At 34.8% G+C, this 27,028-nt stretch overlaps 1 protein-coding gene across 1 annotated transcript in view; it reads right to left on the minus strand.

Annotated features, from left to right (window-relative positions):
• SLIT2 (slit guidance ligand 2) overlaps positions 1-27,028 on the minus strand; it is a 378,741-nt gene that overhangs the window by 350,518 nt on the left and 1,195 nt on the right. The window contains 3 exon segments of the mRNA XM_007464483.1: positions 13,041-13,112; positions 23,854-23,925; positions 25,081-25,152. Of these exon segments, the coding sequence (XP_007464545.1) occupies positions 13,041-13,112; positions 23,854-23,925; positions 25,081-25,152 (216 nt within the window).

The following is a 27,028-nucleotide window of genomic DNA, read 5'->3' on the forward strand; positions in this document are numbered from 1 at the left end:
AGAATAACATTCTATTTTAGTAACATTCCTCTATAAGTATGATTCTTTTGTGCCCCTCTGTCATATTGAGGTCAAGTTCTTCATCTGATTTTGATGTAGTATCCCATCTTAGGCAACAGAATGATATCTGATAACTCAGAAAAGAACAAAAGAAAATGTTGATAACAGTGGTACTGCCCATTGTGTAATTCTTTGCTATAAGATTAACAAGAATAGAAGAAAAATTATTTCAAGACCCCCTTAGGTGAAAACTCTTGCCCTGAAATACTCTGAGTAATACTTTGTGATTTTTAATGTAATTACTGTAGCTACAAGTGTTGTTCTTGTTTGTCCAGCTTAGCTTTCCCAAACAGGCTATTTGCTGCAGTAATTTCTCACGCTGCAGTAATTTCCCGCGCTGCAGTAATTTCCCGCGTCAACTAAATTCCAGAGGATTACATGGTGGGTGGGGATAGGAAAAAAGGTATTTCCTTTTATCAAATGTAACTATGTTGCCTTCTCATTCCATCAGTTCCTCTGTAATAAAAGAAGAATCCAGGGTGGTCACTTGGAGTACCTGATTAACAACTTTTCTTGAAACTATTCATTATGTGTGGAATTCATTCCCCTTAAAGAGAGGGAAAGAAAACCACACCAACTCTGAGAGCGAGCCTGTCTTTTAGAAACCGAGTCCAGATTTCAGTTGCCTTCAGAGTATTTGGGTTCTATACATTCTATTATCCTCAAAAAGTCAGGAAAATTAATTGTCCAGGGTGCACAGTCCATTTAGTAAGGTGAATTACAGAAAATGAAGGTCCCTGCTCACAAACCTGTTAAAATCAGAAGATAACACAAGTACAAACATAAATGCCTGCGTCAACCATTATTCTCCCTTGATTTGCCTTGTTTGATTTTTAACTCATTTCTTCATGCTACCATTAGTGATGTTTGAGAGGCAGGAGATTATTGAAATTACTTCAATTACACACCACTTATCTCATATTGAGGGATTATCAAGTATCAGGATAACCACTTAATACTTCATAACCATCAAATCTCCCAAATCTCCTTCAATTGTTTTTTTTTTTTAACCTAAGTCTTCAAACAATTTACATTTAATAGCAAAGCCATGCAAAATGTAAGCAGGTTATATTTATCTCATACAGAAACTGCTTTTATTTTTTAAACTGCTAATAGGAAAGAGGACAATCTCAAAATCACTCATTCACAATCTCATCATCTTATTTCTGGTTTATCACCATGAATAATTCCACCATTATAGTTCTTGCAAGTCCTGTGAAGAGTTCCCTATACATTTTTGAAAAAGAGCTAGAGCAAATCTTTGATATATTTTTATTTCCTCTTCTTCCCTCAGTTATGTTTGCGCATTCCCTAAAGACCAGGAGGCCTTATGCTGAATTCTTGTCCCTCTCTTAGCTGAACTACCAAATACTTTTATAAGCCAAGAAACTGGTCCTCAAATCAAGTACCTTTACTTAGCATCTGCAGCTAGTGACCAGCAGAGTTAGGAATACAACTAGTATGTCATTTGACTTCTGATCCACATGACATATATTTCATTCCGAATTCAAACAATTGTTAGTGTCTTTTTCAGGCGGAGTTCCATCAAGCATTCAATTGGAAAGTATTTATTAATCAGCCTGCACTAGGCTAGATGCTGTATGTAAAACAAAGACAAATGTAAGACAGGAGTCTTGGCAAAGTTAACACATGTTATGAATAGAAAATAATACCTAACAGCACATTGTATGAGACAGATAATAGTCATGGTAGCCTATATAATAAAAAACAAAAAATACTTAGCACTTACTATTGTCAAGCATCATACTAAACTTTGTTCATTTAGTGAATAATTTATTCTACACAACACCTCCATGAAGTAAGTTCTAACTATCATCCTCATTTTACAAGCAGGAAAACCGGGGCACAGGGCAGGAAACTGAGTGACATTCCCAAGTTTACCCATTAAGTGATTCAAATTTTGGCAGTCTGAGTCAACAGTCTGTACTCAGAACCACTACATTATAATTAATGATCATTTGGAGGTAACGAAAGCAGTTGAGGAAGGTTTGATAGAGGAGGTGAGGCTTACATGAGAATGGCAGACTAGGCTACTCCAAATTGGAAGCAAGGAAGGAGTCCAGAAATGTGCTGGGAATTTCCAATCAGTAACAGGAAAATGTGCTTGCCTGGAACATAGCATATATGCTGTGACAGCCATGAGAAAGTTAAAGTCTAAAGCAGAACTAGATTGTCGTGGGGATTGAAAGTCAGGCAAAAGAGTTTTACGCAAAAGGGAAGTTAATTTTAACTACCTAATCCCTGCAGAGTGGACTGGAGTATTTCTAGATATTATATCTCCCAATCTCTTATAAGCAGTGGTTTTAATAGAATATCTATCAAACATATTTGTTACAGTGTAATTGTTTGTATTTAGAATAGTTATTACTATTTTTAAGAGGCAAACCTGGAGACTTTATCTAAAATAAATCCTGAAATCTTTCCCCTTGGTTTCTACTTAGAGATTCCAAATAATTAATGCATAAAATTTTAACACTGACTTTTTCTCATATAAGAGCATATTGTTGCTTTCTTAGTGTAAAAGCAACAAATTTATTTGTTAAATGAAATTTCCTATAATTTCCCTACCTATTTACTCTTCAAACATTTTTGAACATTCACCAAGTATTTATGTTTCCCTAGCTCTCAGTATCCCCATCTCCAACTACACACACACACGTACACGTGCACGTGTACACACACACACACACACACACACACACATCTGCACACAGCACCTAATTGGCTTGGAATTTCAATTGGTATAAAGAACTACATCGTTTAGAATATACTAGTTATCCAGTATGTTAAGTAACCAGATATCATCACTCCTCTCTCTCTTTCATACCTTTTAACTTTTGAGCATTTTGTGTCTTATAACTACCTCAATCAAAAGGTGGGTTTGTATGTAAAGGAGATAACATTTAAAGCAATATTCCTACTTGGGGGTTTTGTTACTAGACTCTGGATGGAGAAACAGCTTTGGGAAGAAAAGAAAATCAATGTGGGTTAAGAAAAAAAGAGAAAAGTTTTAGAGAAATGCTGAAACTTGATAGAAGTAAGGAGAGCATATAACGTTGTACAAAGTGGCTATGTAATGCTGAGTAGTATTTTGTGAATGAGAATATAATTCTTGGTTCAAAGCAGGGCAAGAGATTTTTTTTTTTAACATCTTTATTGGAGCATAATTGCTTTGCAGTGGTGTGTTAGTTTCTGCTGTATAACAAAGTGAATCAGCTATACATATACATATGTTCCCGTATCTCCTCCCTCTTGAGTCTCCCACCCTCCCTATCCCACCCCTATAGGTGGACACAAAGCACCGAGCTGATCTCCCTGTGCTATGTGGCTGCTTCCCACTAGCTATCTATTTTACATTTGGTAGTGTTCTATTATGAGATTTTAATAACATTCAAGCCTCCTTGTACTCTTTTACCATGAATAATACAGAAAGCAGGTTTTATCCTGAGGCATTTGAATTTAAACTTAAAAAAAATGGGAATAAACATGTTTAGTTGCAATATGAATAAAAATAGTGTACTTACAAAAACTACACTATAATGGTATAATCATTTCTGGAAAAATTAAGAAAGATTTTACTTTAACAGCAAGTAACTTAACAAATATTTTTTTAATATTTCATATATTAAAATATGAAGTTGTATACCTAGATAAAATGAGAAGAGTAACAGATATAAATTTTTTAATAATTCTTTTAGAAAAAGACAGTGTTACTGAGTGTGTGGCTGCCCTTGGCAGTACATATTATATTTTCCAAGTATTATCAATTTGTCTCAAGACCACTCTATCTTAGGGAATTGTTTTTATAAAAGATCAGGAATAAGTGAAGGCATTTGATAGCATCAAATCTTTTAGCAATTAATGAAGTAAATCTGAATTTTCATATTAATGGCATCATTCTTCCTATTGTCTATGTATAAACTTCTTGCATCATATGAGAATATGATCTCTAATTCCATAATGATGATGATAATATAATAACAATGTACCTCCACCCCCCGCCCCCATAGACTCATTTGACAATGTTTACCTCTTTTGACCCTCATTCTTAAAACAATGTAACTATAGTGGTAGTTTAAAAGATGTAAAATTCATATAGTTAATACTGTAAATATATTACACCTAAGGTAAACTAATTGGCAATTTCAAATGTTTTACAGCAGAAAGTTTAGAATGTAAATTAAATAACATTTAAATGACAGATGTTTACATAGAAATAGTGTTTAATTAAGACATATTTTAAAGATACGAATCTAGAAACCTTTTAAATAAGCACACCAGATTTAAAATGTAATTTAAATTAATATTTTAGGAAAAATAAGGGTCAAGGTTAAACTGTTTGTCTTCCTTAAAAAGTATATAATGTCTTTTGTGTCTGTACTAACAAAAAGAAATCTCAATGAAACTCGGATATTAAAACCTCCCAGGAAACCAACAATAAAAGCTGCTAAGAATTTCACAACTTTTTTTTCCTTAGGTGTTAATTAAATGATCATTTAACACTGCAATGTAAACACAACATTTTCATCTCCTGACAGCACAGCCTATTATAAATCCTGGGTAATAAAAGTCTTGGTGTTAATGCTCTGAACCAAGTTCCCACCACACTCTAAGATGCCTTGTCGTGTCTAAGGTTAAGCATCTAGACACAAAACAAAGCTTGCGCCTACTCTACTTCCAGTGCAATTTTCCCATCGCCCAGTGACCTAGGTAACACTTTGAGCAATAAAGAATAAATTTAATTTCTCCAGCATTTTGTGAGGATTAGGAACAATTGTTGGCTTGCAATGACTTTTTATCCTTGGATTCTTTTCCTCCAGAGCATTCCTCTGGTCCTAAAAGAGAATTCTGATGGTTTAAGACATAGAACAAACAAAACTTTAGGCTTTTTTCAATCAGTTGGAACTGTTGGAGGGGAAGCAATCAACCTTTCTCTGTGCTATTCTCAGCTATTCACATACTTCAAGCTTTAATCTTTCACCAGTAGAAGAAACCTATCATGAGGGGGCAAAGCTATCTTTTTCCATTCTGTTTCCAGACTTATTTATTTCTCTTTTCTTTACATATTTTTTATAAAACACTTAAATCAAGTTGCCATACTTAGCTGTTCACATTCATTTGGGGGACATTTCAAGGGGCACAGATGTTCCCTTAATAACATTTCACACAGCCATGTTGTACCCTAGACCATGGGTATTGCCAAAGACTGGACATTTTACTCTTCATTGCTTCCTTCTCTAGAGTTTAGGCTTTCTTAAACTCTTGCCCTAAGTTTCTTATATCACAATTTATCAAATGTTTTAAGGTTAACCCTCTGTAAATAATTCCTTGATAGCAAATAACTTGGTTGTGGGTAACAGGTAATGAAGAGGACATATACACATTCATCTGACTGCAAAGCTTATGTACATATAAAAAGTATTGGAGTTATGATAAAAACAGACAAAATAAAAATAACTTCAGGCTTAAAGCTATTTCATTATCAATCATTGTTGAAATCCAAAGTGCTCAACAGTTTGCAATTTGAACTGCATTTTGACAAAACGTTTAGTCTGAAACTGCACTGAAAATCACACATGCAGCTTATGTAAAGGTGGCAGGATGTTCCACAGATCAAATCATATTTGTATATTACAAGTCAATGAACTAATTCTTTTATATTGTTTTTAAAACTGAAATCTTAGTAATAAAAATGTTCTTTAGCAACACAACGTAAATCTTCCGAATAACTTTCAATATAGTTTACCTATACCTTAAGGAGTTTACTCAGCATTTTCTAACTAATTTGTATTTTTCCTTCATTTTGTTATTCAAGACAACACATCATTAAAACGACAATTTAATATGTGGACTAACATAAATAGTTCCTGAATCACAGCCTCTTTTTCTATCCTTGATTCATTTTATATAAGAGTTTTAAAATTATATGAATCATCAACTGGGAGTGGGTAAGAGATCTCATTAAAAACATTCTGGCCTTAATGTAACTTGTGTTGCCAAGTAAGGAGAATTGGAATGATGCAAATGCACATTTTATGCTAATTTGCAGTGTTAAAAAATTAATGTGGTTATGCTTATGTATGTGTTATTACACTGAGAATAAATGTAAGAGAGACGTGAAAGAGAACTGGGAGATTTGCTGACTGTGGGCAACTTGCAAGGACATCTGTGACTATTATTTCATGCTATTTTGCAATGAGAGGATGATAATCCTACAAGCATCATTTCTATCATACTGGAAAGTTGACAACGTTCTTTTGAATACAGAATTTATCTTGTGAATTGAAATATTCCCAGGAGGTAAATATCATCCCCATTTTACAGATAAGGAACCTTATCTCCAGAGGTATCCATTGATTGACAAAGATAGCAAAGCTACTAATATCTGAGTAGGCATTTAAACACTAGTATTTTATGCAACCTCTCATAAAATAAATTGATTTCAGTGTCTTAAAACATAATGTAAACACATTAAAATTAGTTCATTAGAACTAACACACTATGGACACTTGTTCCTAGAATTAATATTTATATAAACTTCAGTCCCCAAATTGTAATCTTGAGATGGCAAGTGGCAATTTTATGATTTATAGCCAAATTTTAAAATATTCCCTGATGATGTGTATTGAATAATATATTTTTGACATGAGAACCATATACTTAAATTCATCTTTCAAAAAAAACACAGTCTCCATGAACATTGTAGGCTTTAATTTACATATTACAGGTCAGATGTTAGCAATGGTTGAGGTCCACAAATGTCCCATATTACAGAGGGCCACACACCATGCCATTTTTTCTCCCCTGCACCTATCACAGGATTTGCCAAATTCAAGTTGGCTAACCATGAGTATTTGCTGGTGGAAATAGAAACATTTACATTTGGGAAAGCAACTATTTAAACTAGTGCACTTGAGTGGGAAAGACCTTCCTGCACTTGACTTTCCTCTGCCAGGAACTATGCTGTGGATTTCACACTCAAAAAGTCTAGTTGGTGGCTTGGCAATAGTAGAAACTTGCCAATTTCTGACGTTCTCCAGTAACAAGTCTTTTATTAGTGATCCCTTTAAAAAAAACTACCCACAGGAGGCCTGGCAAAAATCTCAAATACAGTCTTAATCTTCACTGCTTTTATAACTTCTAAATCATACGACTGCATGTTGATTTATAAACAAAAGTCCTATTCAATAGCTTGCCTAATTTTTTTTCGTGGCAAGTGGTAATGGCTACTCTGAAGTGTGTCCAGATATCAGTCTATGAAGTGTTTTGTCTACCTATTTAAAAACAAACCTTCGGTTATATAACAGTAATCTCTTTCAATGAAATACTCCTCATATATCTGTCTCTTACGTGGCAAGGTCAGAGTCCCTTGGGCTCAGTAATAGTAAGTAATTAATAAGTTACTTAATAAATAATAAGGGACTTGAGGTTTTAATCACTGACATTTAACCCCTTCCTAAGTGTTATCTCTCATATGAAGTCTTTGTTTTCAAAGATAAAGCGTCAATCTGTTCCCCTTAGCAAGGTATCAGTATTAACAATACAAATAGTGTATCCTTGCATCAAATGATGACACAGACACACCACCTCTGAACAACTTTTCTTCTCTGCACCTGAAGCTCTCTGGAAGTCTTGGCAACAGAGATCAGCGGCAGCTATCATGGCAGCTCCCTGGATGATTAATGATGTCGATCTGGCGGGACCACAGTAACCTTGGCAACTATAACCTGCAATTCCTGCACTACCACTGCCGGATTTACTGTGGCAGGGGCCAAACAGGCCAAGAGTAAAATGAAGCAGGAAACTACACACCTGACACCTCTAAGGAGCCCACACTTTAATCAGAGCTGGCAGAAATTAATTCAAGAGGAATTCTGACACAGGCACCACAGCTCTCGTCTGCTTTTATCCTTGAATCCAAGAATCCTGACACTTAATTGGCATCAGAGAACTGGGGGAGGGGGGAGGTTAGTTTTATATAAGTGCAGTATTAAGGTATATTTTGCTTAGGTGGAAAATGGATCATTTTGATTTTTCAGTGTCTACCGATATCCTTCAATGTTTAGAAAACCTAAGGGGACAAACGTTTAATTAGCCAAGGTACCCTTTAAATTTAATTTGGTTCCCCATTATTCATACTTCCTTCCCAGTGTTACTATTTGCTCATTCAAGTTACAAACCCTGAGCCCAACGGAGATTTAATTCAATACATCAAACACTGAGAGCTTTCTAAAGGTCAAGCCTTATACTAAACCCTGGGGATACTAAAAAAAATGTTTTTGTAATGCATGTATACCAGCATTTATAGCATAATTAAAAGAAAACTAATCTACTAATAATTGTCAAGTATACTAGAGGTTATATCTGAATGGTGAGATCATGAATAATTTCTATCCCCACTTACTTTTCTCTTTTTCTGAACTGTCTAAACCTATTTTTTTTTTCCCTTGGCCACGAGGCATGTGGGATCTTTGTTCCCCAACCAGGGATTGAACCTGAGTCCCCTGCAGTGGAAGCACAGAGGCTTGACCACTGGACTGCCAAGGGAGTCCCCTAAACCTTTTTAATATAAGCATGTGTTACCCTTGTAACTATTAAAAACCAAAATCAAAAGCTAAGGCTCCTTCTATGAGAAAGGGAAATAAGGACAGCTTCACTGTATATTTGTTACGTTTCACAAATCAATTTTTACCTTAATAGAAATTAAGTTTTCCTCTTAAATATTTCCAATAATTATTATCAAAGAGTATCTGGAGAATCTGAGATCCTATCCGACAGCAAAGGAATTGTGACCTGACCAATTGAATTAAGCGCTCAAAATTTATTTGTCTCAGGTAAGGAGTCACTAGGCCATAAAAAGAGTCCTTGGCTTTAAAAATACTACTTATAATGTTAGATAATTTAGTGGCTCCAAAGGTCTCTAGGGAAACACCACTTGTTAACCAGAAATAAAGAGTTTTTATTTAAAGAAGTAAAAAAAATGAATCACTGGGACCTATGTATTTGGTTTTGTTTGTTAGTTTTGTTTTGTTTCAGTAGATACAAGTGAAAAATGAGTTTCTGCACCGTGGTTTGGCTACTTAAGCTTATGTTAGAAGTCTGGGTAAATATATAATACTCAAAGAAATAAACTGAAAACCACAAAACAAATATTTGTAACGGAATGCTTAACCACAGTACTAGCAATGAAATTCCTCTCTAATGAGCCCAGATGAGTGGCTGCAAACTCTAGCTGGGAAGTCACCTTTAAGGTTATGTTTTTCAGGAACATCTGTATAAGCTACTCATAAATTTCAATCATAATTGACCATTTCAAAAGTCACTGAAATTTCTATCCGTTAACCAGCTCCTAATTGTTCTGAAAATCATGTTCTCCACTCTTAAACTGATAATAAAAGTGCAACCTCAGTTTTGGAGGAGGAGCAAAGGGGGAGGACAGAGTATCTACATAAGCTAAGAAAACTATGTGCTGTCTCTTTTAACCTCCAACCTATGGCCCTTTACTTTTCTTTTTTCTTTACTTACACTTTCCATCTGTCAACAAGCGCTTGTAATTTTATTACACTGTCCTGTAGTTTATGCAGAGTTGGTATTATTTTACAGAGTTCTGTTAATGGACTGGATAAATGGTAATGCTATTTAAACTAGTCTCCTGCTCCAACAAACACAGCTGCAACTGTACTACTATTTCTGAGCAAACATCTTGACCTGAACATGGAGTGCTCTCTCAACCCGTCCAGAGAAATTGGAGCAGACAGCAAAGGAAAAGCATATTTGGCCGCTAGCAGCAACCAACCGTGTCGAATCATAATTCATATACAGTGTACCCTCTTTTTCTTCTATACTGCATTTAGAGTTTTTTTTAAAAAGCATGTGTGCTCCTTCACCTGGCATCTCATTTTCAGCCAAGAGTCAAATGGCGATTATTCATTACAGAGGCACAAAGAAAATCTGTATAATGTCCAGTTTGCTTAGATTTAATCTAAGCAAACAATGATAAAAGTCAAACATCAGTGTGTGAACTATAGAGTAAAACAAGTAAACTTTTTCATTGATTATGCATCAGGAAACAATAGTATTAAGTAAGGGTAAAAGATAAAATAAGTTAGGAAAAGAACTAGAGGTACGAATTAGCATTATGCATCAATTTATAAAGAGAAAATAAATCTAAATTTGTTTCTTTCATGAATTCTAGATGTGTATGGCTCTACTAAATTATACAGTAGGGCAACTGTAGATCATCTGATATGCAAATACAACTACCAGTTGACTTTTCCCTGTCACAACATATTGTCCTGTTGTTTGTCCAAAATCCTGTATCTTTTGTTTGGTCACTTATCCTTCTTGTGAAAGAAAAGTTCACTTTTAAATGAACATTTTGAAGGACATTTTTGTATGTAGATTTGTCCATATTATTCCATCTGTTAGAACAGTTGTTTCCGGTTAGCTACTAGGCACCTGTATCATATAAAGAATACTTGAACTTGCATCCTTCCTCTTGGAAATTAAACTAGACAGGCAACTGGCTTCACAAGCTTTTGTTTCTTTATTTATTAAATACTCTTAATGGTGGTTGTTTAATCAATTAGTGATCACCATCATAAAAAACTGGTTACATGTAGCTTATAACTTTCCTCTTAAGAGAAAGATCATTGCTAACAATTCACTAGGTCTAATTCAGGTGAGAAAACAGTGCCTCAACTCAAAAGAAGATTCCTTTTTCCTGATGCACCTCTATGTTTCCACGTGTATCCAGTGTCTATGTCAGGTGTCAAGTCACAATCAGTATTGAACACTAAGCCATCAAGCTCTAACTTCAGGAAATCAAAGCCTTCAAGTCCCTCATGCAACTAGTCCCACATTAGAAACAAAATTTTATCTTCCATTACCCCCCAGGGGAAATCCTTTGAGCCAAACAGGCACAACATGACTCTGAACACATTTTCTAGCTGCCTATGGCCCCACTTGTTAACATGCTTTTAATTAACTAGAAAATGTTGCCTTATAGTTTTATGGGTTCTGTTTCTTTAACTCACATAAGGATTCCGAGTCATCTTCTTTCATACAGCAGCTTCATAAAGTTATAAAATCATAACAAAACATAAGGGAAAATCCCTTGGTCCATTATATGACATTGTAAAAGGGGGCAAAATATTGAACAGAATATAATTTGCTGGCAAGTGATTCTGCACTAGATTATACCACCTGAATCCCTCTAAGAAAATTAATCCAAGTACTTCCAGACTAAAAATCAAATATTCTCGTTTCTCAGAGACAGTGTTAAAGTTACTTCCTATATTTTCCTCTCTTCAGCTTAATAATTTTAATTCTAGCTATAACAGTCATTCTATTTAAATTATATTTTCACAGCTACATAGGAGACAGACTTTTCTAGACAACGTGGATTGTTTTTATATGCACATTGTGAGCAAAGTAGTAATTTAATAGCACTCAATGTATACTAGCTTTGAAATCAATTCTTCAAAATCCCCTCAATCAAAAATGTTAAAGCAGAAAGTAGAATCTATTAAAACCATCTCTGTAGTCCTTCTTGCAAACTAAGCACAAATAATTAAATACAAGTATCAATTTATATTCATACATATAATTTTCATAACAGCCTACATCTAGTTTCCTTGGTAAAAATAGTCCTTAGAGAATTCTTGTTAAAAAGGCGGTCTCAAGGTTTCTTTATTTAATTCTTTTAAATTTACTTAAATTGGGTCAATTAACCAGCAGAGAACACAATGCAGAGGAGAAATACGGCTAGGTGACTTTGGCTATCCTTAGAGGAACAGAATCAGGAAAGTCAGACTCTAGAGAGAAGACCTGGTATGTAGCTGGCTCCACCTTCACCTGCTGGGAAAATTCTCTTATAGTCAGGTAAGGTGTCAGGAGGATCTAACACAGAGCCTAACTGAGATACAATGTCGGGGGAGGGCTGTGGGAAGAGGGCCTTCCTACTTCTGGAATTCATAACAACAATATTGAACTAGTAGGCTACCACGAAGCCATGGCTACAAAGTCAAGTTCAGAAAAGGCAATCTCTTCACTTACCCCACAAGCATGACCATATGGGACTTTCCCCACCATCCAGGTGGGAGCCAGGCTGAGCAATTTATTCTATATATCCCAACGATTTTTCACAACATCCACAAACATCAATAATCATTATTATTTATTTTTCCAATACTTTGTAGCTTATCTCCCATCTGCACAAAATCATTCATGTGGCTGAAAATCTAATTTTAAGAGCTTTCAAAAGTATATTTTCACTATGCACATTAGGTCAGTGAACAAGCATTCCAGGGAAGAAAAACCGATTCTGCCTACAACTCACGTTACGCTCCTTCCAAAGTACTTCTGTTAACAGTCAATGACGTATTTGATATGAAACCCTTACAGTCGTTCATATTGCACAGTTTGGAATTCTGGCTTTAAAAGGAACATTTAAGAGGAAATTTACAGTCCTCTTTAAATAACTTATAATAATATTTCTAGATTAATAAACACTATGTGAATACAGAAACAATATCAAAAAAGCTGACATTAAAAACCTCAACTTTACAAGAAAACACTGCCAACTTCCTCTGAAGAGGAAGTGCAGTGGCAATCTTTCCCTTCAGAACTTAATCAAACGTTTCCATAAAGAAGTTAGGTAAATCTCCCCATCAGGACCAAAAAAGAATAATACAATTACAAAAACATATACACGAATCAGTAAATGCTAACCAAATAAAAGAACTGGAACTACTGGAAAACCAATCATAAATTTCCAAAAAACAAAAAAGAAAAGAGAGAGAAAAGAAGAAAAGAAAGAAAGGCAAACTTTTAATCCATTAATCTACGGGTGAATAGATGAATAGATTCCAGGAAAGCACAAGGAAACAGATCCAAAATGCATTTAATAAAACGCGAGGTACTACCCAAGGCAACAATAACTATTTCTGTCTACTTACAGTCTGTATAGCTTCGAAGTCCCAAGAAACAGCAACTCAGGAAACAGCTGAAGGTGATTTCTGTTTAAACGCCTTTTGAGAAAAACAAAAACAAAGCATATGTTACATAGAAAGTACCCAACAATGAGACTGTGATTGGGTAGTGTCATGCCTCATCCTGTATTTCAGGAAAGAATGAAAGGACATTCAAGAGAATTCAAGCATTGAAAATCAGAAGTTGGTTACACCTTTTGTTACATGACTCTTTAAAGCAATTTTCCATTGTGCTTACTCAGATGATGATTACTGGGGCCTAAACTCTAAATTCACATCCCCTGCAACATCAGTCAACCAGCACAGATGCAATGAAACAGGATTTCTGGACTCAGACTCTGGTGTCTAGGTTAGGCAAGTTCAACATACAGCAGAAATACCATATTAAATGGTGCCCTAAAATAATTCATACGCTGTCCCAAATGACCTAAATTTTCAGCCAAGGTACTGAGGGCAGGTGGAAATTTCATTTTTTTTTAGCTTTTCATTTAGTTTCAGAAACATGTATAAGTGTCAGCATGGTTTCTACCTCTAGGCAAAATCACAAGAAAACTTCAATCCACAGTTCTTGACTCTTAACTGAATAAGGCTGAGTTATAACTAACGACGAGGGCAAAAATGTTTAAGTAATGTTTTCTTAATGTTTAACTGATATTGGGATGTTTTAAATATTTTAGAAAAGAATTTGATTGCAACTCTAACTCAATTTAAGCCCCGGTACTACATAACTAAGCTCTTTTGGACTATGCACACTAACTAAAGAGTGGCAAAATCTAGCCCTCATGTACTCATATCCCAATCTCATTTGTTTTAAGTGTGCAATTTAATATTTCAGTAAAAATAAATATCTATCCTCTCTCCTTTTCCCAAATTTAAATAAAATAATGACAAGCTAATGTAAAATGCACACTTAAATGATTTATAAGCTGCTATAGCTCTAGAGGAGAGTAAGGACGTCCAGAAACTAACATCACACTGAAGAAACTTGAGGTGTTTCTTGTGGTAAAGATAAATGTTAAGGTGGCGGGAAAAGAGGGCATATCAATCTTGCCCCCTTTAAAATATGATGACATATTTAAACGGTCATCAGGTGGGAGCAGAATTACAGTTATTTAGTCTCTAGAGGGCAGGAATAGCACTAGTAATTATAATTCAAGAAAGTAGATCATAAGGAAGACCTTTCTAAGTATAAAAGATATTAAGAAATGGGACGATCGGCTTTAGGAAGCTCTCAACTCCTTACTCCACATATATTCAAGCAGAGGCTATGCATTTTTTTCCCTGCAACGGATGTAATCAAAAGAAATTCTGCATGAAGTGAAAAGCTGGACAAGGTGAACTTCAGAACTTCATCCAACTCTAAAATGCCATGAGGCAATGATAGCTATGCTTGCCATCTTTTGCTACATAACTCATATTATTAAGAAGTTGGTCATCTATAGAAATACTCTCAGCACTTAATAAAATGTATGCTCATAAAAATGTATGCTGAGACAATCAGAGGGAAAATAGTAAAATCAGTAGTGAAAGGGTGGACTTACTTTTCACCTACACTAATTTTGATGAATAAAGTACTTAACAAGGTTAAATGTAAAGTGAAACCAAAAGCTTTTATTTTTTTTCTTTGCCAGGCATGGTTCTGAGGAAAGGGTACTTCCAGAGTCTACTATTAAACATTTTCAATAAAATATAACTTAATGATGACCTTGTTATATTGTGTCTGAAAAAATAGATTACAAGTATTCACAACAGGGCTAATGAGAATTTGTCTAGGGAAGACTCCCCATTGTCCAAAGAGGCAATTGCAATTTTTGAAATGACAGAGATGTGCTTTCATAATCTGATCGAAACCACTGGACTAACAAACATCGTCTATGATTCTCCAGCCAAAACAAGCACGCTCCTTCAGGTCCCCAGCCCCTGCAGAGGCAACTCTCTGTACGGAGCTTTCCCTTTTCTCCAAATGGTACTTTCTTACATCCTCTGTGTAATTCCCTGATTCTCCTAAAGTTGATTCCTCCCTTGCCTGTGTCTCCATATGCTCATAGTATTTGATAAATAAGAGTCCCTCACACTATATTATATTTATTCACATACTGGTCTGATTCCCACTACACTGTAAACTCTTCAGGTGTAAAGGCCATATCTGCGTATTTCCTTCCTTCTTCCCCGGCACTTATTAGGTCCTTAGGAAAAACTGCTCTTTGCATTTTGATATAGTTCAGCAAAATCCTAGCATGTGCATTTTATGTTCAGGCAACTTTCTCCAGGCATGCTCCCTAAGGTACCTGCCTCAGGTTTTACGCCACCCTCCAGATAACCTAAGACCCACCACCAAACCTGCTTTCATGTGCTCTATACAGCAATTGCCTCCTTTCCCTTCCTTCAACCTCCCCCAGCCATGCCATTCTCAACATCATCTAGAAATTGGAAGGAATTCAATATGGTGAAACAAGTTCAGATATCCAAGTGACTGAGGGCTGCTACTAGATTTCTTGTTAATGGGTCTACATTGGTATCATTTTGGATATTGTAAGAAAGTAGATAATTCAGATACGGTGCAAGCAGTGTCTTTTCTCAATTTTTTTTCAAATCCTTAGTGGTTCTTAATTCATTCCCAAAGTAATAGCTAACATATATTAAGCTTACTAGGTGATAGTCGCTGTTCTGAGAAGTTTACATGAATTATCACATTCATTCTACCCCATGAGTAGATGCTACTGTCACTGCTGGTTTGGATGAAGCCACACAGCTCATAGAAAGTAGAGCTAGAACCTGAATTCAGGTGGGCTGACTCCAGAACATACCCTCTGAATCACTCCTTTCAAAGAGACACAGTCTAAACATTCCTCAAGATAATTCAAGATAATGTAATCCTCAACTTTCCTTTTTACCAATCTTTTTTTGGGAAAAATGTAGTTTTACATAGCCCACTTCCTAAATATCAATGAATGAATCACCTAAAAATAAAACACCAAGTTTTATTAAAAAAAAAAACAACTAGCTGTATAGGCAGTTCACTATTTTAATGATCTATTTAAAATACCTAAAGTTGAGAGCAAAACAAATATACGTATAAAATATTTTTTCTCAGAATTCAAGTAATTTATCACTATTTCATGAAAATTATTATGAATGATCTTAATGTGTCTAAGCCTACCATGTGTATGACACAGTAGTATACAAAAAAAGGCAGATAATAGGTGACATGGTAACATGCATAGAAAAATAGTATGATTCCACTTTTTTTCTTTAAAAGAGTATCAATACACTTTTGCTTCCTGTTCTATTTCCTCTTCCATTAGAACTAAGAATAAATGGAAATACAAACATTAAAATAAAAAGTGAAACTCTTCCAAAATATCCAATAATGGAAAAAAATTTAACCAGAATTTCTAATACAATCACCAGAAATTAAGTTTTTAAACTAAAGAGGATTTTTTAAAATCCAGAATTAAGTTAGACTATCAAGGTGCACAACAATTTCTAAACACAGCTCGAGAAAAAGTAACCTAGCTTCTCCTAATACCACAGAATACTTCTTAGTAGCTTGAAGATGAGCGTGTCATAATAATAACTCTAATGTAAATGTGTTAAAGTAGTTAAAATCTGATAGTCCAAGAACAGATAAACAGCATGTAGTGAATTAAGGGCATCTCAGAGGAGGATTTATGGGAACCAACATGAATTTGCTGCATTAAGCAGACCAGGTGGGTCAATTACCAATTGTTCCCAGCAAGGATACTCAATTGTGTCAAAGGACAGATAAGAGATTCAGTGATATTCAGCTCCTGTGTCATCACCAGCTAGATGGAATCTGCCCACAAGATCTCAGGAGACTGACTGAAAATTCGCTGGATAGAAATTCATGGTTTCAGAAAGGTGTGTAATGTGTGTCTCTGAGATACATTTTTTTAGGGTAAAGATAAGAAAGATCTCAGCAACTGTTTCCTCTGTGCTATGGGCTATTTTTTCAGTGTGACCTTCAGCAGGGTGAATGATCTCTCTGTCACACTAAAGATCACTGGCCTCTGAAATGCAGGTTCTTAACAACCTCAACTTGAAGGGCAGCATAAGCATTACTGACAAGCATTGTTTCAAATTATTATCTGCCAGCTGCTCCTGTGACTTGTCCATTACTAGAGGTTGGAGGTCTCTTATTGTTTCAACTTTCACCTCAATTCAATTAACATTTACAACGTTCACCCCAGTCCAAAATGTAAAATGAAAACGATTTTACCAAAGCTAGTAAAAAATGCAAGTCTCATATTTACCTGTCACTGTAAATGTAAGGTATTTACAATGTACCTGATCTGTAACAAGTATTTGATAAATGCTGCCTTAAAAAGCCTATCTTTTACAGTCTTCTATTTCTCAAACATAAATGCCTTCTTCTCAGGTAAATTGCCTTTTATGCTAACATTTTTAAAGCAAAGATTTTTAATATTTAGTTAGTATTAGATAAAGTTTATACTTTCAGCAGTGATATCAGTATTTTCACCCTTTATATTCTGTGGTAGGAAGATCAAAACTTATTAATAAAAATGTTGCTTCCTATTCATTCCCCTTACTTCTTGATATTCTCTATACATTCAGAGATTTTGATAAATACTCTGAAAAAAATTTGGAGAAGGTTTTGTACTTTCTTCACATCTTGTCTATTGATTATATGCTATAAGAAAATCAGAAGGAAAATGATGGTAAATATGGATATGTAAAAGTCAAATTTATTATAGACACATTTTATTAGCTCAATAAGATAAAATAATTTAGAAACTCAGCTTCTGAAAAACAGGAAGGGAGATGCTGAAATGTATAATAATAATAGTTCCTTACGTGCTAACTGCGTCAAGCATTTTGTGAAACTCTGTGCATTCTTACTAAAATCGTGTACCAATACTATGAGATATGATAATTGTTTCTGTTTTAATGATGATAAAACTGCAGTTTTAAAAGACGAAGCAATTTGATCAAGATCTCACAGTGGAATTGAAACCAAGGGTTTTTTGATGCCACTCCTATCTAACGTTTTAAAAGCAGGTAGAAGAGTTTGTATCTGTTTAGAAAGATAATCAACAGCACAACCAATGAGTATCTGCCAATATTCATAGGACACCAGGCAATAGCATATAAAATTACAAGGTGCCTACACTGAGGGGAGTCTAGGTTATCTACACTGAGCGGGACAGCAGCAGAGAGATGAAGCCCCACCTTCATCCAGGGCGGACAGACACTGCCAAGATGACAATCAAACAAATTTTTGTTAATGTTATCTTAAAGCAAGATTCCAACTGCATTAAAACCAAATCAGTGCTATTGTTACCAAACTTTCATTCTGAAAGTGTTTTCACCAATATTCCTCCCAGTCCAGCAGATATAAATTGCTTTGAAAATAGATAAGAGCAATATATACAAAGTCCATACAGAAAAGTCTCTCCTTCCATGTAAAGTTGTGGAATTCAGTCTAGAAGGCATAATTCAGGCAGAAAGGTATCCAACAGGAATGAAAGACAGAGTTCAATGTAAAATATTTGACATTCATTGCTTCCACAAATACATTGTAACAGTGCAAACTAAACTACTCATTTCAGGGGAGGTATAAAGGACACAGCATCCAGCAAACACTATCACAAAGGATGAGCCCAAAACAGATGTGGGAAAAATAAACAGCCTTGCTGTTTCAGAATTTATAAAACGGTCCACAAAGAGCAAACAGGCCTTCTCACCACCGTTCAACTTCAAGGCCCATAAAAAAAAAAAAAAAACACTGCATGAGAAACCCTCTCAGACAGATTGAATGTTCTGCAAAACTTCTAATAGTGCGCTTGCATTAAAGCCTTCTAATCATAGTCAGTAAATGTAATTTAAAATCGTTCAATATTGCTTACAAACAGGTGAAAATAATTTGATATTTGGCTGTCACAGATAGTGGTACACTCTTGAACATCTAGGTGCATGATTTATCTCATACAATGTACATACTGAGCCTCTTTGCTGAGTTTGAGATGTTCTTTAAAGAGCTTTTCCCAAGAAAATAACTGCCGCGATTTTAAACTTGGGTATAAAGGTGCCAGAGAACAATTCTTTTAAGATGAGCTTGCATTCTTTTCCAAGGAGATTAGCACTGTTAGTTTGCCCTTACTTCAAGAAAAAGGACGTTATGTGTTGCCTATAAACTTGAAGGATGAGTCAGAAGAGGGATTCTCCACCTTGATGAACAGGGGATAAGGGGAGCCTTCCTTCAGACCTGTTCCACAACATATTCTCTATCTGAACTCATGTATAGCGACCTACCACAAAAATTCTAGAGTGCCGTAGTTCCTCAGCCTCACATTGGCTGTCTCATGCCTACGCATGGTATGCACACCCAGGGAGAAATAACTCAGCACCACCTTCAAAAAGTACATGTGCCTTTTAGATATCCTTTAAGGAGAGGATAGTGTTTAATCAAATTTAGGCTGTATTGTAAAGACATTTCTAAATTAAAATGAGTATTTTCTTTGTATTTACTTGATAGAAACTTTAAAATAGCTAAGTGAACAGGCTTTGCATGGCTTCATTATAATAATATTTTCAGGACTCTTTTTTTCAACCAAAAATGAGTATCAAATGACAAAGTTAGTAGAAAAAAGGTAATCTCAAATCCAAAGATACCAAAACTTGGAATGTTTAAAGCAATATTGACTTATAGGAACACCTTTACAACTTATTGGTAGGAAAAAAAGTGCAGTCCAAGCCTTTGCCTTTAACACTTCTGCAATTTCCTTATTGCAAGGGTATGACTGTGAAGTTAATGAAATATCTAATATCCAAGGTTTTCAATGGTATGCTATTGGTTCTCATTAATGTAACCTAGGCATATACACATTTTATTTTGCATTGAGTGTTTCGTTGTATTTCAGACAAAATACCCTAATTTCTTTTGGACAACCTTTAAAAAATTTCAAAACCTTTCTCATACTCTTGCATTTGTATTATCCAGCAACTTACAAAAGCAGATGATCTGCAGTAGTGAAATACTGAAGTGGCCATAAAATAGAACTTTAATGACTGCAGCATAATCCCATAAGACATAAGTGAACAACATAACTTTACACCAGCATAGAAAAGTCAGGGGTCCCAATGTGATTTTTTAAATTTTTTTGATTTTTAATTCAAGAAATACCTTGAATTAATAATTTTGCATGGAGACTTTATTGCAAGTATACACAGGCATCTTCCGTGAAATATAAAGTATAATTCTTAAATGTTCCTTTAGTGTAGCTTATTTGTAGTTTGTTTTTCCTTAATTAATTTCCATTGACTATCTAGTCACTTAACTATATTAGATTTCATTTGAACATTTGACTAAACAATGAGACCTGTTAATACAATCTACATGAGGCACATTCTCAAGGCTTCATTCTCATCTCAGAGAAGCAGGTACTACCGGCAACACAGAGCATCCATGGGAATCCAGCAGTGCACATGTTAGGTCTGGGCATAAAGTAGGAAATTGTCAAAACAGGAAGTACTGTGTGCTCATAGTGTGTAGGCATGATTAAAACTCATTCCTTTTACAATGATTCATAACCACATTCTGATCATCATATCATCTGCTGTTGTTCTCTATACAATACAAAGAAGGAAGTGAAGGGAAAGGAGGCAGTGAGAGAGAAAAGGGAGGAAGGGAGGGAGGATTTCAATACCCATCTACTTCTTGACATTTTGACTGATAACTTTGTATTTCATCAATTCTTTGAAGTGGAAAAAATGTGTTTCTTTTGTAGCTATAATGCTTTGATTTACCAATAATGATTTTCTCATCCTATACTAAAATTAAATCCAACCTAATCACATGACCCTGTTACTTAGAGATTAAAAGTTGGATTTCTAAAAGGCACAGCTCTTATCTTCTGTTCTCAGATGTCTTCTTTCTGATCAAGTTAAAACTCTAGCAACATAAAATAAAAAGAAAAAAACTTATAATTTTGAAATACTCACAAAATATTTGGAGTTGTTCTGATTTTATCATTTTTAAATGAAAAAATAACTTAGAACCATAAATTGCATATGAATAAAGTTAATGTTTTTATTTTTTGTTCTTCATACAAAGAAAGAAAATTAACTTGCTATATTATATATTATATATATACAGTATAAATGGCATTCACAAGATAAACCTGCATTTATACACCTTTTCATAATTTGGAGTTTGAATTTAAAACTCACATTTAAATTGCTAAAAAAACATATAAACTCACACAAGATATAATTATTTATAAGTTAATTCACTGATTACTTCCTGTTTATTACATTGTCTCTTTCAACTTTCGGGGGAAAAAAAGGCAATTTGTGTGATGTTAATGACATCACCTACTACAATAAGAATATATACCATAATATTATTATAAGGCCACAGTAATTTGATTATAGAACTCTCTGGGTAGCTTTTAAAATTTTTTTTTAATTAATATACTGAAAAAAATTTAAAATAGTTTGTTCCACAATAACCTGAATGTATTCTTTAGCAAAACTGCTTGCCATTTAATGTATTTAAAGAAATAAATATTTGAAAAGTGTATCCACAATGTTCCTAAGAAATGGTTTTGAATTCCAGAGTCCCAAGGAGATGAATTGGCTGTCAGATAACAATGTGCTTCCATCAGATGGACTTGGCAGTTGTAAACAAAAGGAATTTTCTCAGCTTTTCCTCACAAATATGAAATATTTGCTCTTGGCCAACAGCTGGGGTGATTTAAAGAAGTCCTGCATATATATTAGTTTTCATTCAAAATTACAAATCCTCCTCCCACTCTGCAACATCTGACTGCATCTCCATAGAACAGAAAATTGTTCTGAGATGAAGTGACATTCCCGGGGAAGTAAAAGTCAAAAAATAGTACCTACTTACAACTTTAATCGAATTTCAGATCATAAGGTATCTGGTTAATAATTTTTAGGAAAAGTTCATTTATTCAAGATGAAAGTTCAAATGATACTCCAAAGTGGCTTGAAAAATGAGAAAGTTTGTTTTGTTCCAGTGTTTCTGAAAATATTTTAAACTACAATATAAACAAAATACAGACTTCATGAAAAGCCACTGAGAATCCTTCAATGACATCGTAGTTGTTTAAGAAAAAAATATACATATACATACATATATATTTCTCTCTCTCTCACATGGAAAAATGTATATATGTGACTACTAAACACATACATATGAATAAATAAAAGTTACTCATGGAAAAAACTGTTAATGCTTAAATGATAATTTTAAATTATCTATTCATCTTACTAAACATTTAAATTATATTAATGCTTAGCTTTTAATGGATGAATTAAAAATACTTTTGCCAAGTTCTCACTAGAAATTAGCTATTCATAAAAGATATCAAAGAATAAATACTTTCAGAGTATTTTTATATATTGAGAAACAGCTTATGAACTTATAAACTTTGTTATAAACTTAACCAAATATTTAACTTATTTTTATTTCCTCCCCAAAACTAACTCTAAGTAGTGGCTTTAAATTTATTTTGAATTCCACAATTATATCGCTATATTGTAATATTATTCATGAACAAAATTTTATAGCAAAATAAATTAGATATCTCTGTTTAATTTTACTTTAGGTTATAAAAATGTAGCCTATATTTACAAATACCTTAGAAATTGACAAGCCGCTTTTATATTTACAGTTACACAGAATTAACTTTTGCCCTTGGGCCCAGTGAATCTGAGCACGTGCTATGCCCTAAATGAACTTCATATTTCACTATTTTAAATAAATAAATTTATTTAAATAAATAAATTTTATTTTAAATAAAATTTTTATTTTTACCTAAAGTGCCTCTTAAAGCAGGCATGGAAACATTAAAATAATTGCTGCTACTTTTAAGAGAGCTGATATTTGCCCTTAGAAATGCAAAGCTACTAAACTTGAATTATCGAGACATATGGAGATATGTAATTCATATTTCAAATGACAAACTGTGTATTTTATCTAATTATTTCAGCAGAGGTTTTTGTCTTTTGTATATATACACTATAGGCATTAAATAATAATGGTCCTCCAGTAATATATAACAACCCATAAAATTTTGTGTCTGAAAAAATAAAAATGTATTTTAAATCCTGAAGTCCACATTTGACCTTCTTGGAAAAAAACAATCAATGTTAAATAATGTGCTTTGATAACATAACTCTTACTTCCATTTCTACTAAATTCTTTTTCCAGCAAAAAAAAATTTAGAAAGCTACTATAAAATAATGAAATAAAACTGTGAATAGCAGTTATTAATAATATTCACCACAAGTGTTAAATATCAGAAAGCAAATCTTTATCACTAAGAACTTTAAATATTTCCTCAAATATCACTAATGACACACATAGCAATAGCAATGGGAACTAAAATAACTATCAGCAAAACTCTTCTTTTCCATAATGCACCATAAATGCAAATAAAATTACCACCTTTCTTCCTACAGAAGCAAATAAAACAAACTAGATGAAAAATAAGAAAAAATGTACATCTCTAAAGTACCAAAGCAGTGGTTACCAAGGAAGTAAATGTCTCAGGAAAGTAAGTCTGTATTTTTGAATTTGTACAAGTTAGTACTATTTATGCAAAAATTCTATTATTTCTAATTGTAAATTAGTTTGAAAATCAATTTATCAACTTCTTGTTTCCGTAAACTTACAAATACTAAGACATGAACTGAAGACATAGTCCTTGAAATGCAACTATTTTTAAAAATATAGTTATGTCGTCATAAGTTTGGAATTGAAAATACTTACAGTCTCTCCAGTTCTTTAAGATCCTGGAATGCTCCTCTTTCAATGGTGCTAATCTTATTCTCCATAAGCTGACTGAAATGCAAAGTATAACAGGAGTCTTAATGTCACCACTCACCATCTGAAAATGTGTCAGTTCAGCAACTGAAAACTTGTCCCTTTATGAAGTTAAATACTGCTCTGGTTTGAGATTCAATATCAAATCTAACAATGTTATATCTGAGAAAAATCAGGGAAGGAAAATAGCATCCTCATCACAAAACTTTCAAAAAAATACTAATTCAGTTGCTCACAAAATTTCGTCAGAATCCAGAACCTTCAACTATAGTATATCCTGAAAAGTAACCCATGACACTACAACTATGATGGCTGTTTTTCAAGTGAGTTCTTAACTGAAAGAAACAACATACAATAATTCATCATACACATACTTCAATTCACTGATGGATATATGGCAGAAATTGGAAGAATTCATAAAGGCCAAAAATGAGTTTTTCAAAAATGAACAATGAACACGCATGATCAAAAGTATATGTGCACTGCAATGTAAACATTTATAAATCTATAGGTAAAAACAATTTTACATTACACTGAATCTCAAATGATTGTTTATTCACAACTAACTTAACACATTAATTAAAAAAGTAATCATACTGCAACAATTTTATAAGAGCTGCAAAGATATAAAATACAAGAAACGATTCAAAATATGACCAACATATTTTTATAGAGAAACAGTTCCCACTAAAAATTCTGCGAAAACCTGGATTGTTTGATTTTAATGTTACAAAATATAGGTACATGTTGCTTGCTAGAAAACTCTGAACATTTTTATATTAGCAATAATAAAATGCAGGCCCAGTTAAATTCTTTATAGTTAATCTCAAATCCTAAAAGTATATCAAATGTCTCACATTACTCATTCATATTGTAAAAGCAACTATTCTACATTTTTATATGCATAAGGCACTTACGGTATGGTATAGCAAACATTTGAAGTCATTTCCATTATCTGTTTCTATGGCTTGCATCCAACCTTAAAATAAAGGCCTACATTTTTATTAAAATTGAAGTACACTGATAAACAAAAAAAAAAGGAAACCAAGGCCTTTTAAAATTTTATGTTTCTGTCATTGAGACAGTTATTAAAACTGAGATCAGTAACAATTCAAAATACACAACCTTAAAAAACAAAAGAGAATTCTCCAAAACACAGAAGAACATACTTACAGAACTCTTAGGTGTCGAAGACCAGCAAAATCTGTTTTAGTAATCCGTGTGATGTTATTTCCATTCAAATCCCTAAGAGAAAACAAGTAAGAAAATGAAAGTTGTTTAATTTCCACCACTATCTAGTTAAACAAAGACAAATATAAACTAAATAAGAGCTTTGAGATAAAAGATCAGTTTCAATTACTAAAGGAGTTTGCAAAGTAAAAGAGAGAGAAAGAAAAGGAAGTCATCTTTGAAAGAAAATTTTTAAAATGATTAAGTTTACAGAGTCCATGCTTGCTGTCATATGACAAGAAAATGAATTGATTCTGTTATCAAGAGACGTTCTCTTTTGTGTGTATATGGGATGCTTTCAATTTTTGCTTTTATAAGGAGGTGTATGTTAATTTCACAGGTATTCTGCTATTTGCTATTATTGTTAGTAACATTCCCAAAAAGTTACCTTCAGGAAGTTAAAGGAACACTTTTCTAATACTATTCAGGAAGAAAATTTTAAAAATTCAGAACCCTATCCTTAGGTGGCACCATGGCTAAACTTCCTAAGGCAAAGAATAAAGTTAGAGTGCCATCAAAAGAACTGCACTTCAAAGACTCGCATTTATAAGCATTTACCTTCCAACAATTCTATGTTTGTATGAAAACGAAACTCTTCATTTGCAGCTCAGGGACACCGCTGTGACAGTAAAGTGAAAACTACTAGCAAGGGCAATAGTGGAAATAGTATTCAGGCCCTGACATTTTTGTTCAGATTTCAGCACCACGTTTCCCTCAAGAGTCACAAACCCCTTTTCTGGCATCTTAGGTCAAGATCTAAACTTGCCCTGGTTCCAATCATTTCAAATAAAGCCAGGCTTTGCTGCGGTTTGAATGTTCTCCTTCACGGAAGTAAACCCTACGTTGGCTTTAAAAACATCATGTGTATTTAATGTGTTTATGTTGTCAATGACATAATTTTATAAGCCAGCACTGAGTAAACTATTTTCTGAAACTTCTTTATAGATCTCTCATAGGGGTAAATTTTTTTTCAAGGACCTTAAAACTCAATTGCTATGTTTTCCCCGAACCGTTCCCTTTTTGCTGAATAAGACATGTTAGTGCTTAAACTTTAAACTGTTCTGAATAGCATGAAATGACAAGGGCTAAAAGAGAGTTCTGCACTGCTTTCAACCCATTTTCCGTGCTGAGCAAAGTACCATCGCATTGTTCCTACAGTGGTTGGGGTCTTTCTTTATCCGGGCTACTTGCCATAAGCTGAGTCCCAACCGCCACCGCCAGCCCCCCAATCCCAGACAAACTTGGGAGATCATATTCTGACAAGATACCCTGGGTAGGGACTCAACCTGCCCAGCGCTGCGGGCCAGAGAAGGAGGGCAGAGACGGAGTAGCGGGCGGCCCAGTGGGGCTCGGGATGGGGCAGCCACTGGCAAGGGAAGGAATAGCTCAACTCTGGCCTTTAAACTGAGGGCGAGGAAAATGGGTTGGATAAGAAGATCGACTCGACGCGCTGCGGGCCGCGCTGGTGGAAACCTGCGAGTCCAAGGCGTCCCCTCCGCCGTCCTTCCCCCTCACAGCCTGGGGGCGCAGGGGCCCGGGGAGCGCAGCCTGAGAGCGCTGCCCCGGCCGCCCTCGCCCCGCCGGGCCCAAGCTCAGCGGCGAGGGGAGCGCGCCCCGGGCGCCCGGGAAGCGCGGGGCGGCGGCCGCTGCGTTCACAAAGAGAACGGCCTCCACGCTCCACTTCCCTGAACTCGGAAAGCGCCCCACAAGCGGCGCGTGGGCCGTCAACACCCGCGTTGCGATTACTTCTTCATTAGAGGCTCACAGAGACAGGGAGGCGGGGATGTCTGCGGGCAGCAGAGCGCGAAGAGAGGAAGGAAGGGGAGATGCTGCCACGAGCAGGGACGCAGAAACTGCCAGAAAGGTGGAAAGGGGGCACTAGGGCTCAGCA

This window comes from Lipotes vexillifer, unplaced genomic scaffold (genome assembly GCF_000442215.2).
Source record: "Lipotes vexillifer unplaced genomic scaffold, Lipotes_vexillifer_v1.1 scaffold831, whole genome shotgun sequence".
NCBI lineage: Eukaryota > Metazoa > Chordata > Mammalia > Artiodactyla > Lipotidae > Lipotes > Lipotes vexillifer.